This window comes from Protopterus annectens, chromosome 17.part0 (genome assembly GCF_019279795.1).
Source record: "Protopterus annectens isolate FY-2018-M chromosome 17.part0, PAN1.0, whole genome shotgun sequence".
NCBI lineage: Eukaryota > Metazoa > Chordata > Ceratodontiformes > Protopteridae > Protopterus > Protopterus annectens.
The window spans coordinates 667,857,508-667,873,448 of record NC_056751.1 but is presented as its reverse complement, the minus strand read 5'-3'; the positions used below and the strand labels follow the sequence as shown (position 1 = coordinate 667,873,448).

Here is a 15,941-nt window from a genome sequence, read left to right as displayed (position 1 = left end):
GTTCCCCATTCCAAAGTTGTTCCTATAGTGAGTACATACCACAGTGCTTAAGGGCATCATGTGCAGGTAACATCTTTGGCTTCAGACCATTGTTTTATGCATTAGGTAAACAGTGCGTGGTAATCAGGACTAGAACCAAAATCCTCTCATTACCTGCCATTTTACCAGATCATTAGATACAGTATTAATGAAACCAAGATCTGCAAAGCATCCTGCACTCACCAAGAATGATACCTCGGTATAAAGAGAAAATGATCAATTGCAACAATTGGCTAAGCTTCTGGTGTTATTCAAAGGGGATTCAGTGTCTGTCGGCCTGGGATGACATGCTCGACAGGCCGCGTTGCTTCGCAAGAGACGGCTTGCACCTGTCACCTCTTGGCTTTCGAATACTGGCCAAGGATCTTGCTGCCACCATAGTACCTTTTTTAGGCAAGGCTCAAAATTCAAACTCACCTCCGTAAACAACGCAAGTAAAAAAATGAGGGTTATGCTACTCAACGCCAGGAGTTTAAATCTCAAAATGCATGCGCTCGAAGCACTCCTAAGTATGGAGAACGTCGACATCTGTGCAGTAACTGAAACCTGGTTCAAGGCTCCAGACAGCACCACAGCACTACTGGGCTACAACTCATACCACACATTTCGGCCACAGAACATGAACCGAAACACAAAAGGAGGGGGTATATCCATATTCATCAAGGATACCCACACCTCCAGGTTAGTGGTGCAGCATGATACCTCTGAGATCATCCATGTGCAACTAACATCAGGCAAATCTGTAATGCAAATTGTGGCCTGCTACAGATCACCCTCCATGACCCAGGACCACCACTCCACCTTTCTGGAGACACTGGAAAACATGAAGGTCCTACTGAACACCCTGATTTTGGGCGATTTCAATTACCCTACCATTAACTGGGAAAACTACTTGAGTACAAACTCCCAGGCTCAGCGCTTCCTGGAATTTATCAACTCAAATGCCCTGGATCAGTTGGTAAACACTCCTACCAGAGGCCACAACATATTGGACCTGGTCATCACCAACATGGGCGACAGGTGTTCTGCACCGGAGGTCAACCCGTCACTGGTTAGATCAGACCATAAACTAATCACTCTGGATGTCCACACCCCACCACCACCCCCAACCAAGGAAACCACAGTGAAAAACTTTTCTAAAGCAAACTTCACCTTACTTAAGGCAGATGTGGTAAGTTTCACCGCCCCCACACTAAAGGATAACACTGCCCAAGATGCAGAATCCTTTACAATTGCACTCTGTGAGCACCTACAAGGATGCATGGATCGTGCCATCCCTAGCAAAGCCAAGACTCACTCCCCTAAGAGAAGGAAACCAGTCTGGTGGACCCCTGCTATAAACAGGTTATACAACAAAAGGAGGAAACTAGTTCAGAAAAAAAGCAAATCCCAAGAAGGAAAGACATCCCTGATCAGTATCAGTAAGAAACTAAGGTCCCTCATAAAATCATCCAAGGCTAACTTTGAAAGAAAAATAGCCAAGGATTCGAAAGATAACCACAAAGCCTTCTTTAGCTATGTCAAGAATCTAAGTGGCAACTCACAGATATGCTCTGAGCTAGTGCAAAAAACCACAAAATATACTGAACCTACTGATATTGCCATCATCCTGGCAGATAGATTCAGTGCAAATTTCACCCCCTTTTCACCCCCAAAAGGGCCCACAACAATACCGGAAAAGTGTAGTGCCCTGGAAATCACATGAAAACAGCCCTTTCAAAAGACAAAAACACAGCATCAATGGGGCCAGATGGTGTCCCAGGTTGCGTCTTGCACGAACTACAGAACGAACTAACCCCCCACCTAAACACGCTGTTCAACCTCAGCCTCTCCACAGGCTACATGCCCATAGAATGGCACACAGCAACGGTTATTCCACTCCACAAAGGAGGGGCCACAACTGACCCTGGTAACTATCGCCCCATAAGCCTGATTTGCCTGGTCTGCAAGGCTATGGAGTGCATCATCATGGAACTCATTAACAAAGACATTGGGAACCTCCAAACACTTGACCCGACCCAGTTTGGCTTTGTTAAGGGCAGATCATGCCTACTAAACCTGATTGACTTCTTCGAGACAGTCACCAAGGCCATAGACGAGGGAAAGGTGGTTCACACAGCCTACCTTGATCTCACCAAGGTGTTCGACACCATTCCTCACTCAGGTATTATAGAAAAACTCACCAGCCTGAACATAAACCCCTATATCACAAGATGGGTTGCCAACTGGCTTACAGACAGAACTCACATGGTAATAATAGCGGGCTCCAGGTCCGACTCTAAACCAGTCACAAGTGGTGCCCCACAAGGCTCAGTCCTGGGACCCCTTACTGTTCAGCATATACTTCTCAGAAGTACAGGCAAACACAGAAGGACTATGGCTAACAAAGTTCACCGATGACTGCAAACAGGGAGCCATAACAGACTCTCCGGCTGACACGGACATCCTTCAAAAAGGCCTTACTGAGACAGACACCTGGTGTCAAAGTCATGGCCTCAAGCTAAATGCCAAAAAATGCATAGTCATCCCATTTGGGAAAAACAAAACACCCACAAATTACCACATAGGTGGCAGCCCCCTTAATACAGAAGAGGTAATAAGAGATCTGGGGACCCAGGTAGATAGTAATCTCTCCTTTGACAATCATATTGCCGAAGTAGTTAGGCAATCCTTCTATGTGACCCATCTAATAACTAAAGGGTTCGCATCTAGAAATAAAGAGGTTATAGTGTCCCTCTACTAGTCACTCATCAAACCCATCATAGAGTACAATGCCCCATTTGGGATGTACCTTACAAGAGACTTCCAACAGCTGGAAATACAACAAAAGCACCTCACCAAGAGGATTACTGGCCTCAAACATATGTCCTATGCAGCCCAACTGAAAAAACTCCGGCTGTACTCAGTGGCATATTGCTTACTCAGAGGTGATCTCTGCCTGACTTACAAAGCCATGTCCAACTCAGAATTGATGGACATGCTCCACCTAAAGAAATCCAAGTCACTGTGAGCCACGCGCTCTAGTGAGCTGAACCTCACCACAGCAATAAACAGAACATGCTGGAGGGACAGATTCCTGTCAAAGAGACTCCCCATGCTTTGGAACAAAATTCCTAACTACATTAGGTAGAGCCCCTCACTAACACTCTTCAAGAGAAACCTTGACGAGTGGATGGGTAACAGAAAATACACCCTTGGGATCACTTCATTGGCTCTGCTTGACAGAGGCTCAGTTAATTAATCAATGGGGCGGCGAAAGCTGACACACTCTGGCTAGGCTTATAAATGCCCTCGGGCAGATAGCTTAGTACCTACCTATAAACCTATAAACCTATGAACCTATGAAACAAAATCATCTTTGCTATCTCTGCTTATCTATTAAGTACCATAAAGTCTGATGGCAGATGCTCAAACCAAGACCTTCTGGAGCACAATTCTTTGTGCTGACAATTTATTATGTTGGACGGTGCAGTGGGGCAGTGGTAGCATTGTCATCTCACAGCAAGAGGTTTTCTGGTTCAATTTGCAGCTGGAGTGCCTTCTGTGCAGAGTTTGCATGTCCTCTCTGCATTCGTGTGGGTTTCCCCTAGGTGCTCTGGTTTCCTCCCACATCATAAAGACATGCTTCTTGAGTGTTTCTCCCCAGGCCTCTGCTGAAAATTAGCTTCGTTCCAAGTCAGACTTTCCTGGTAAACAAATGTTAAATAAATAAATAAATGTGGGTGCAAAGAACATATTGAAAACCTCCTTACCTTTAGTCTGTCATCTGACTGTCAGATATCACACTGGATACAAACTAGTCACTGGATTCAGATTTTTGTTCTCACCACTATTACTCTGCTTTGCTGGGCAGTGGTTTTACTCTTTCTGGAGGCTGATATGCCCAAGGTTACACTACAACAAGCAATTGCCCATCTCACTAGTGAAAGACTTGCTCCAAAATACTGACATGCGTGAGACATTATAATTTGATTATTAATGAATTTATACTCTGTGCCATTTTTGTTTTTTAGTTGCTCCATCCTGTTTATGTTTTTCTTTTCTTGCAAGGACTCTGGAATATCTGATGAAACATTTGGTGCACATGGCTTCATTTAGTTCCCAGACCAACATGCACGCCCGGAATCTGGCCATAGTCTGGGCGCCCAACCTCCTCAGGTAAGGAACACTTTTACTTCATGTATAACCTATAACAAATGAAATGGTGTCAGGCATGTGTCTGCATTATGTTTACATATGAGAGAAGGTGCAGCAATGATGTTTTGATTTTCAGTGATTTGCCTCCATCAAATCAAACAAAATGATTCATTATGTCAAGTAAGAAAATTTGACTTTAGAATAATGATGCTAATGGAAAAAAATGACCATTACATTTTAGCCCAATCATTTGCAGCTCTTCCAGCATTCTCATAGTCTATATTTCATTCTACCTAACCCTTTCTCTTTCTACTATGATCCCACAGTACTTATGCATTGCCATTCTTTATTCATATTTGACTTTTCCTCTGCCACCATCATAAAGTTGATCCAGGACTCCACCACTCTGTCTAGTAAGTTAAGTTAGATATGTACCAGTTGGCTTATCTAGTATATCAGTTTCCCTGTCTAATAGATAAACTGTATCTGTTACTTAATCTTCAGCTTATTTTGACTCCTTCCCTCATAAGAATTGGCATATGTATGTACCTAGAATTCTTTTTCTTGTCAGCCCCTCTGATCTGCCCACTGCTGAATTCAGTTCCACCGGGGGTGCATACCTTTTGTTATCTCATGTTTTTCCCTGTAGGGGGAAAAGTGGGCAGTAAGCCTAATATACTGCAGAGTCTACCTTTTATTTTTGTACTACCCAGTTGTTGCCCACTCTGGTGTCACATGCCATGCAGGGGTATCAGTTATTTTGACTAAGTAATGAATTAATTTATTAATTTATTTATTTATACATTTTCTGTAGTTTAGCAAAGTCTCTTTTCATCCTTTCTGTGCTTTTTTTTTCTGTTAGCCATGGTCTTTTTCATTTTGTCACTAGCAAAATGTATATTTTTACTCCTGACTTTCTGCAATGTAATTTATAAAGACAACAAAAAAAAATAGAACCCGTAACAGTGCCCCCCCCCACACACACACACACACACACACACACACACACACACACACACACCAGCGAACAGTCTTTCTTTTAATTAGACTTCATTTACTTTTCATTTGAATATTTTACTAACTGGTGTTTTACCCATTGTACCAACATAACACAGCTTCATATCTATCTGAATTATTCACTAACGTTTTGCACAATATCACATGACTTCCCTTGCTAAAGTCTAAGCAGGCCACACCCACATCATCACTCCAGGCCCCACTCTCATTACCCAGTCAAAGAAGTCCATTAGACATGCAGTACAACTTGCACATTAAACAGCCAGGTGATGTGCAAGCTTTCTGAGAGTGGTTATACTTATTTTTTGGAACAAGACAATAATGCAAGCTAAAGCACCTACAGCATCAGCAGTTAAGTCCAGAATGTCAGCAGTTTGCAAAACAGAAAAACTCATGAATCTTTTATTGAGTCACTGGTTACCATTTACTCAGTATGATAATATGTTAAAGTTGGAAGATGGGCTTGCTATATGACAGGCAAGATTTAAGTACATAAAGCTATCAATCCATTTCTTACTGTCATTGACAAATGCAACACATGCCTTAAAACATTTTTCCTGACTTGTGATGTCACTTTAAGCAGTTAATGTTTTGCATTACTTCTTTCCTGTCATATGTTTGGAACTCTTTATAAAGATCTGTAAGGTTAGGACACATGGACAAGTTCATGGCATTCAATTAAGGGAAAAGATGTACAATTAGAAAGGCATCTTAATAATGTTCATGATTGTCACAAACAAGTCATCTTTTCAGCTTATTTGCAAGACAGGTTTCTTTCACTAGAAAAGCCTGAAATATTTTGGATTTTTCCATTGGGTAGTCTTAAACCAAACTAATTTAATGACATATTCTTTAAATCTATTTTGAAATATTAGCAAAACATATTTTATTATTTCTTTGTTGTAATTGCATAAAAGTTAATGGAATGACAGAAAAGGTTTCATCCTGACATGAACACTCTGCAGGTCACTTTTATTGCAAGTGCTTAATTTTAAGGCAGACCATGCAGACAGCATTCTTCATTGCGGACAGAATGATACAGGCATACTATGACAGCAGCTTTATGGCTGGACATGTATAAGGTAGGCTTCCCTAAATTTGATCACTAGCCAGCTGACCAGGTTCTAATTGCCTAGACACACCTTGCAAAACTAACTTTTGCAAATAGCTCCTATCTTTGACATGTAAGTACTGCAGGATTGCTGTCTGTGCAAGACAACTGTTTATAGTTTTTGGTAATTCTTTCTTTCCCGTGTTGTGCAACTGAGGAATTAGTACATAAAGTCAAGGAATATACGTTGCAATAATAGTTAAGGTGTTTAACTCACAGATACAAAATACAGGGTTTGATTCTCACCTTTGGAAAATTTCTATTTGGTTCATGCATGTTAGCTTTATATGTAGAGTGTTCTTGGTCAGCTGAGATCTTTTGAGGTCTGAGGTCTTTTGGAATCTCTTGATTTGTCACTATAATTGTGAAGAAACAAATATTTATATTCAAGATTTTTTGTGCTGCATTTTGTTTAGCAATTATTAAAGGGATTTCCTTCACAAGCACCATAACAATGTTGCTAGTTTATCCATTCCTCAAGATTCTTTGCTCAATTACTCAAGAAGATGCTTGCCTTTTCTTATTGGAGCACTCCTCATAGGAACAATGGGTTCAAGTTCAAAATGTATTACTTTCCAAGTAAAAAAAAAAACACACTGACAACTGGAGAGGCAGTCACCATCCAAATTTACTGTGCTCCTAGTTCTTCGGCATGAAGCCTTCCAGGGAATAATTTCTCACCAGAATGGTGCAGTTTAAATACATTTCATTGCGTTCATTATTCAATTAAACTATGCAATGATTAATTAATCAGTGAGTCAGGAAAATTTGAAGTGCATGAACATCAAATAATACCTATTGCACTTGACATAATGTAATGATGTAACTACCTACTATTTTCAGCACTCACACAAAAAACATGCCTGTGCATCATTTAGAATATTAAAAAGTATATCTCATCTTATACTTGCAAATCTAACTCCATGTTAAGCCCGTGGGGCCAAAGTGTTCCAAAGTTAATAATAAATCTGCTTTCTATCCCAAAAGGATGCGCCCATATTCAACTCCCTGTACTGCATAATCATTGCATAGTTTAATTGAATAATTAATGCGATGAAATGTATTTAAACTGCACCATTCTGGTGAGAAATGATTCCCTGGAAGGCTTCATGCAGAAGAACTAGGAGCACAATAAATGTGGATGGTGACTGCTTCTCCAGTTGTCAGTGTGGTTTTTTTTGTATTTTGGTGAGTTGGTCATGGTGAAGTGATTTTGGATTATTTTCCAAGTACTCAGATCAAAACATTTTTGAGAAAGAGAACTTTTTTTTGTTAAGATTACTGTAATGAAGTTGGAGTGAGGCTATAAAAATAAAGGCTTGTAAAAGTCTTCCCCTACAAAATTTCTTGTGCTGAGTTTTATTGGCTGCAACTGCATCAGCTTTAGATCCATGTGATTAGCTGTTTTTTGTGCACATGATGTTTCCTTGTGTAGCTCAGCAACTGACTTTATGGAAATATAGATTCAATAAACACCACTAGGATGTCAGTGGGCTAAAGCATTTAAGCTGATCACTAAACACACTTCTCAGTTGCTCCTGATTTTGAAGAATGTCTCTGATTTTGCGTCATATTTTTGTCTTGTTCCTCATAACATTTTTGATTTTCTGGTAAATTACTAAGAATTACAGTCAGTCAATAATACCATATAGTAGAGTTTAATAATTCTTATTGTTCAGAAAATGCTTGTTGATACAAAACCTGGTATTCTAAGCAAATCACAGTAATATTTAAAAACTCTCCATGATTTTGGGACTTTTTTCCCAATTATTTTGGTTTTTATCCAGAATTCCTGACCAAAGATGTTGAAAGATGTTTTAGGAAACAATCTTCTCTTCAAGAGAAATTGTTCCACTGTTTTGATTCTTAGAGATAAAAAAGCTGACATCATAAAAGCAACATGTAAAACATTGCTAATATTCATATCCCTTTATGCTGACTTGATACTGTGTATTATTTATTTTATTTCCAGTTTGATTACCGGGGAAGTCCACTGGGCCCAGATAGACCATTTTCAGTGGAGGCCCAGGGAGAAAAGCACCATGAAACAGATTTCAGTAAAGATAGCAGTCCAATAAAAATAAAAGTACAAATACAAATACATATCCAATAATACCAAGTGTGAGCAATATTGCCCATAGTGGAAAAATGTTGTGCAGATACATTTTAACAAATTCACACAGTTAAAGTCAAAAGCTGTTTACAATATTTACAGAGTGTGAGAGATCATATAGGAATTAGTTGTAGAAGATTATAGCCAGCTATAAGGTGCTTAGGAACTAGGAGGATACCCTCCCAGGGGCTTTTGTTAAACAGTTCTAGGTAGGGGGAATGCAGTTACATTTCCATTTGGAGGAGAGGTAGGTGTAAAGCTGAGTTTTGAAGTTGTTTGTGTTTGACATTGTCCTTAGTGTGGAAGGGAGAGAGTTCCATTTCTTACCTAAGGAGAAGGAGAGAAGTTCTCCAGCAGGATGTTTAGGTATGTGGACAGTAATTAAGTTTTGGTGTTCAGATCTGAGACTTCTATTTGGGGTCTATGGGGGAAGGATGTTAGTTAGAGCTGGGCATTTGGTTGGATTAAATATTAGTCTATGTGCTGTAGTGAGCTGGAGGAAGTCCAAGTAATTTGTGAATTCTAACCAGTTGAGGGACTGAAGGGTAACACAGTGATGAGTGGAATGTTTGGCTTTGGTGGCAAATTTAGAAATTTTGTTATAACAGTTTCTGCAGGAATCTGCAGGACCAGTCTTTCAATAAACAGAATCAGGAAAAGACAGTGGAGATGAGACATTGAAATGCTCTACAAGCAGAGAGTGACTCCAGGACACTGTGCATTGTTTTATTAAGCAGGCAAACAATCCAATGCAGTGAACCCAAGACAAGAAATGAATTAGCTGGTACCATAATACTCAACTGTCCAGATTTCCGCAGAATGTTCAGATTTTTTACTTGTATTTTTGGACCGTTTCTCATAAAATTGTGCTTTTCTATCACATAAGTGGCAAACCATTGAGGATTAAAATCAGAAAATGATGGCAGACATTTGAATTAGACTCCATACCCTTCAGAAAATTCATGCTAATGTAAAACATATTCTGTCAACTTTCTAATTTTGTAAGAGCAGCATTTAAAAAGAGTCCCTATTTTTGGGCCTTTGCCCCCCCATTATTTATGAATTTGACCAGATTTTTTTGCTCTTAGAGGTTGAGAGGTATGTGGTAGACAGAACAGAGGAAATCAATTCAGAAGATCTTTCTGTATGTAGCAAGGTTTTTTAATACATCACTTTGCTATAACAAATAAGAGAGTTTGATGAATTCAAGGCCTGGTGAGGAGACACAAGTAAAACACCATATATAGTTCCCAGTGTTACATTTTTAAAAAGGCAAACAATCAATGGAGGAAAAGTCTGTACCTGAGCCATGTTGCTAAGGCCTGGAACTCCTTGCTTGTACCCATCTGGTCTACACCTTCCCTCCCAACCTTCAAAACCATTTGGAAAGACTTCCTAGACAAAAGCTGGCTCTGTTCTTGCTCAGCACCAGGATTAACTGTATCTCTAAATGTGAGCAAATACCTGTTCCTACCTAACACCTCCATACTCTCCCTTCTTCACTCAATTCCTTTCTTCTTTCAAATCCTCTCTCATGGTCTTCTCTCTAAATATGTCATAAACCTGCTTTTCTCTAACTTTGTATTGCAATTCCTATTTGTATTATATTAACCTATCTTTAATGTCTCTATAAATTGGATAATATTTCTCTATTAAATCATTGTCATAAGACTTGTATCTATACTTGTTTTCATGTTTTCATATCATATCTAATTTGATATAATTGTTTAAACTGTACTTGCTTTTTATGTTTTTAAAGACTATAAAATTATTGTTTTTAAAATGTTTTATAATACTTTGGAACTTTTCTACCCAAGCCTCTGCTGAAAATGGTCTCCTACCCAGTCGGACTTTCCCAGTAATCAAATGTCAATAAATAAAAAAATAAAGAAGAAACTGGTACAGGACTTATAAAAAAGGCCTCCAATGGGTTAACAGGGTACATTTAAAGTGTCTTTGTCTAAATAAATTATGCAATTGAACAAATGAACAAAACACTGTGTATTAAAAGTATAATGAAGATGTTACAAATTATTATAAAGAGCTACTAAACTAACAACCAGCCTGCTTGATGTCTGAAACAGTCTATATAAAAATGCTGAAAATCAGATTTTCAAGATGAGATAGTCATGGGGAAATGTCAATTAAATGTTAAATATATGCTGGATTGTCTGGAAATGGTCAGGTTTTTTGAAAAGGAACAGGATGAGGATGTAAGAGGTTAATGCCAGACATTTCTAAGAAAAGGCAGAGTTCCTCATTTGCCCTAGGTAATTATGTAAAGTTGAATGCATTCCCTATATAGTCATAAATTAGTACAATTGTCACAAAGGAGGTAATTGTCATATTTTGTGGAATATCATTTTGTATTGCTCAGATCAAAATATAGCATAAGATAACTCATAACCTAGGGAAGAAAGAATAGGTAATTTTATCCTTAAAGTAACACACCAGCTGAGTCTGACATTATCTGTGTTGTGTAATGTAACTTAGAAAACCAGACCCACCTCGGAGATTAAGCTAAATGCATTAGGCAGAGACTGACAGCAGTATGTAAACTTGTGCAGACATAACTGAGTAACTGAGCTAATAAGCAAGCAAAGGTTCAGGCCAGGAGTACCCTTTTATCTGAAAGTTAAATGTAAATCACAGACAAAATGATGCTTGCTAAAAGCACACAAAGTTGAAGTACAAATTGTGTCACAGTGAATGAGGTGATATGTACAACTTACATGATAATCTATAATGCAGAAGGACTGAGTTTAATTCATGAATTGTGGCATGCATTTGTTGAAACTTAAGGTAAGACTAAAAGATGACCATCATTCGGTGTGCGGAAGTTTGGTGATGTAACATTTAAACACACTGATTTGCATATCTGCATGTTTTATAATAACGTTAATGTTTAGTTGTATGGATTTGGAGCTATATTTATATTACACTATATATATATATATATATATATATATATATATATATATATGTACGCACACACACACACACACACACACACACACACACACACACGTGCGCGCACGCCTACATGCATGCATGCACAAACACACAAGCACACAGTTTCTCTGTTACTCCTGTGCTTGTGAAAACTTTTTTTTGTCTTGTAAGAGTTTACTGAACATTTTAACATGAATAAGAAAAAAGAAGCGTAAATGAAAAACATAGAAGATTATGATCAGATCTATGATCATAATCACGTTATTATGTGTTTGTGACATGGATGCCAAGAAATTCAATTCGAGAGCAGAGCTTGAGGGGTCAGTCTTGACACCCACGATGAGAACACATAATTAAGGATTATGATGGGAGACCCAATCATAATTCTTTGTAGTATATGGAGCTTTATCTGCTACATGTACTATTGGTTACAGAAAAATCATGACAAGTGTTTTACCATAACACTGCAATATCCATAAAGTTTTACTCTAATGGAAAGCCAAGCACACTACATGTACCGAGGGTTTACTCAGTTTTCCAGTGTCTCATTCAGGGATGTGCTGTCATCTTTCATCGGTCCATGAAATACATGCTTTCCTTAACACCATTCATTATGCCTAGGCACTGTACCTTCCACACTACTCACCCTTTACTAGGTACTAACACTGCTAGAACTTGTACCAATATGCATCTACTGTCTATTGTGCTTCTTACCATTGCCAGTCTTAGGCATAGGCCAACTAGGCAGCCACCTAGGGCACCACTCTAGCAGGGGTACTTTTCCAGTTTTTATTTGTTTATTTTTTGTAGTAAAGAAACATTTTTTTTTTTAATGTGTTGACTGAATACTGGAAAAACAGGATTAAGATAAACTGTGAGAAAAATTAAGACAAAAGGTAATCTGGATGGTGTAGGTAGACCAGAATGAGGGACTGGGTGTTGTGTGGGGGGCACTGTGCAGACCTTTTGCCTAGGGTACCAGATGACCAAAGGCTGGCCCTGCTTCTTACCATTGGTAGATAGAAATATTTACTTTTTGATGTACAGCTATTGGGCTGGATTCTCACCTACCCATTTATTATCTTGTGATAAGTCCTTGATGAATTAGTGACCCCTTTTTGTCATTTTAAGAACTATGCAAACTATGAACATTTCCTCCTTTTATTGTTGACACCAAGAATACTGTAGTGTATGGAGCACTGTGATTACATTCCAATATCAGGAAAAAGACAAGCTAGTTAAGCACTTCGCTAAGAAACCCAATACTAACAACACAGAAACCTTTCTAAGTGTTGTTAAAATCAGATCTTGTGCTAGAGAACTGCTTAACTAGCTTGTCCTTTTCCTGATAACAGAGTGGAATCACAATTCTCCATTCACTACAACAAAATTTATGCATAAAAAGCAATAAAGAATTACATGAAAACTAAAACTATCTACTGCATGTTTCAAATACTTTGTTGGCATTAATACTGTTTCTAAATAATAATAAGCAACTGAATGTGATGTGATCAATAATGCTTGAATATGACCCATTCTGCAGCTACATATACAGTTAACAGTGATACTATTTGGTGTACCTCTCTGTAAACTTCTAATTCAAGGATCAGCAGTGCAGAGTTGCTATATTCAGATATGTCAGCTACGAACAGAAGCAAAAGTAGAAACATTACCTAGCAATAGTTATGTAACTACCTACCTCCCCTTCCCAGCCCAATTATATTTGAAAGAAAATTTAACAGAGTATTAATGGAGCAGCAAAAACTGATGGCAGACACTGTCAAACAGCTTTTTGTTTGTCACTAAGTTTGGGTGGGGAAAAAGATCAAATATGCTCTTTGTTGAGGCAGAATTTATCAAAAGCAGGAAGACTGCATTGCTGTATGTAAGGTAAGTGAGTCAGTGTGGGAATGTCTGTGAGTGTTTGTGGTTTATAGTTGGTCTAGGTAAACGGATAGATTTAGTGGTGTGTGTGTGTGTGTGTGTGTGTGTGTGTGTGTGTGTGTGTGTGTGTGTGTGTGTGTGTGTGTGTGTGTGTGTGTGTGTGTGTGTGTGTGTGTGCCTGTGCATATGTGCTGTAGTGGGCTAGAGGCCTAAGAGAGAGTCTACAACTTAAGTGGAGTCCCTTCAGAGAAAACAGTCAACAAAAAACTCCCACACTAGCTATGCAGACATAAGAAGATCACATAAGCAGAAACAGCACAGCGCTGTAGCTACAGTTTTGAAGAAGCAGAATCCGTGGAGGAACTAGCTGAAATGTTTTGTACGTGCAGGTATACATGGCAACCTGCTTTATGAGAAATGGAAAGTAGCAAGAATATGACCCACAGAATGAACACACAGACTGGCCACAATGTATTTATTTATGTTTTTGTTTGGTTGGTTGTTTGCTTGCTTTTTTGTTTCTTTATTTGACCATTTAAGTCAGCTGGTGCATGGATCCTGTTTTCAGCCACAACCCAGGGCTTGTGAAGGAAACCTTTGTTCAAGAATGTTCAATACAAGCATAAAGCAAATAAGTACTATAATATAAAACATCGTAAAGTAAAAGAAAAAATATTCTCAGAATTTAAAAAAGTAATATTATGTCAGTAATAATATGCCCTCTCTATCTGCATGTTAATAAATAGATCAATATCTGACTGTCATGCCCCCAACTCTAGAAAAAAGCCTATATTATCCCACTTCACAAATGGGGCAACAACAACAACATGCCTAACTTCCGACCTATCGCTATCTTATCCCCCATTTCTAAACTTTTTGAAAAATGCATCCACCTGCAACTTCTTCCCTATCTCCTAAGACATGACCTTCTTACTTCCTCCCAGCATGGTTTCCGACCAGGCCATAGCACCACCACCGCTCTCCTCTCCTTCCTAGAAACTGTTAACAAGGCCCATGACTCCGGTCACATTATGTCCACCCTGCTATTAAACCTTTCTAAAGCCTTTGATACCATCTCTCACAATCTTCTACTTACCAAACTTTCCAAACTAAACCTATCCCATTCTGCTATCAACTGGTTCACAAGTTATCTGACTAACTGACAACAAGCTGTCAGGTGGAAAAAAGCTATCTCACCTTTCCTAGCTACTCCCATATGTGTGCCCCAAGGTTCTATTCTAGGACCCCTCTTATTCAATATTTTCATAAATGACTTCTATGTTGCCATCCCTAATGCTAAATTTATCCAATACGCTGACAACTCTACAATAATCTGCTCTGCTACTTCTGCCTCCTCATTAGCAAAACTAACTCAAGATGCCTTCTCTTCTACTGAACAATGGATGCTAGACAACAACCTGGCACTCAGTGCAACCAAGACCAAGCTAATGATATTCACCCCTTCTAAAACCACCATCCTAGATAAAGATTCATTCTCTGTCACCAGCCAAAACAACACTCCTCTCGAAATAGTCTCCACTGCAAAACTGTTAGGAGTCCTCATTGATGACCAACTAAAGTTTGACATCCATCTTCAAGTAAACATCAAAAAAACACATAAGAAACTTGTCATGCTGTACCACTACTACTGCTACATCTCTCCTGCCACCAGGATCACTCTTCCTACTACTTACCTCATCCATTCCCTGTTATATGGTGCCACTATCCTTACTAATATACAATCCTCCCTCCCTCCCTCATCCCTTCCCTATTATATGGTGCCACTATCCTTACTAATATACAATCCTCCCTCCCTCATCCCTTCCCTATTATATGGTGCCACTATCCTTACTAATATATAATCCTCCCTCCCTCATCCCTTCCCTATTATATGGTGCCACTATCCTTACAAATATACAATCCTCCCTCCCTCATCCCTTCCCTATTATATGGTGCCACTATCCTTACTAATATACAATCCTCCCTCCCTCCTCCCTTCCCTATTATATGGTGCCACTATCCTTACTAATATACAATCCTCCCTCCCTCCCTCATCCCTTCCCTATTATATGGTGCCACTATCCTTACTAATATATAATCCTCCCTCCCTCATCCCTTCCCTATTATATGGTGCCACTGTCCTTACTAATATACAATCCTCCCTCCCTCATCCCTTCCCTATTATATGGTGCCACTATCCTTACTAATATATAATCCTCCCTCCCTCCTCCCTTCCCTATTATATGGTGCCACTATCCTTACTAATATACAATCCTCCCTCCCTCCCTCATCCCTTCCCTATTATATGGTGCCACTATCCTTACTAATATATAATCCTCCCTCCCTCATCCCTTCCCTATTATATGGTGCCACTGTCCTTACTAATATACAATCCTCCCTCCCTCATCCCTTCCCTATTATATGGTGCCACTATCCTTACTAATATATAATCCTCCCTCCCTCCTCCCTTCCCTATTATATGGTGCCACTATCCTTACTAATATACAATCCTCCCTCCCTCCCTCATCCCTTCCCTATTATATGGTGCCACTATCCTTACTAATATACAATCCTCCCTCCCTCATCCCTTCCCTATTATATGGTGCCACTATCCTTACTAATATACAATCCTCCCTCCCCGATTATATGGTGCCACTATCCTTACTAATATACAATCCTCCCTCCCTC

General features: G+C 39.2%; 1 protein-coding gene across 2 annotated transcripts in view; it reads left to right on the top strand.

Moving 5' to 3' along the window:
* ARHGAP30 (Rho GTPase activating protein 30) overlaps positions 1–15,941 on the top strand; it is a 629,388-nt gene that overhangs the window by 384,908 nt on the left and 228,539 nt on the right. For both annotated transcript variants that reach the window (XM_044059639.1, XM_044059640.1), the window contains exon 5: positions 4,090–4,197. In XM_044059639.1, the coding sequence (XP_043915574.1) occupies positions 4,090–4,197 (108 nt within the window). The remainder of the gene's footprint in view (positions 1–4,089; positions 4,198–15,941) is intronic.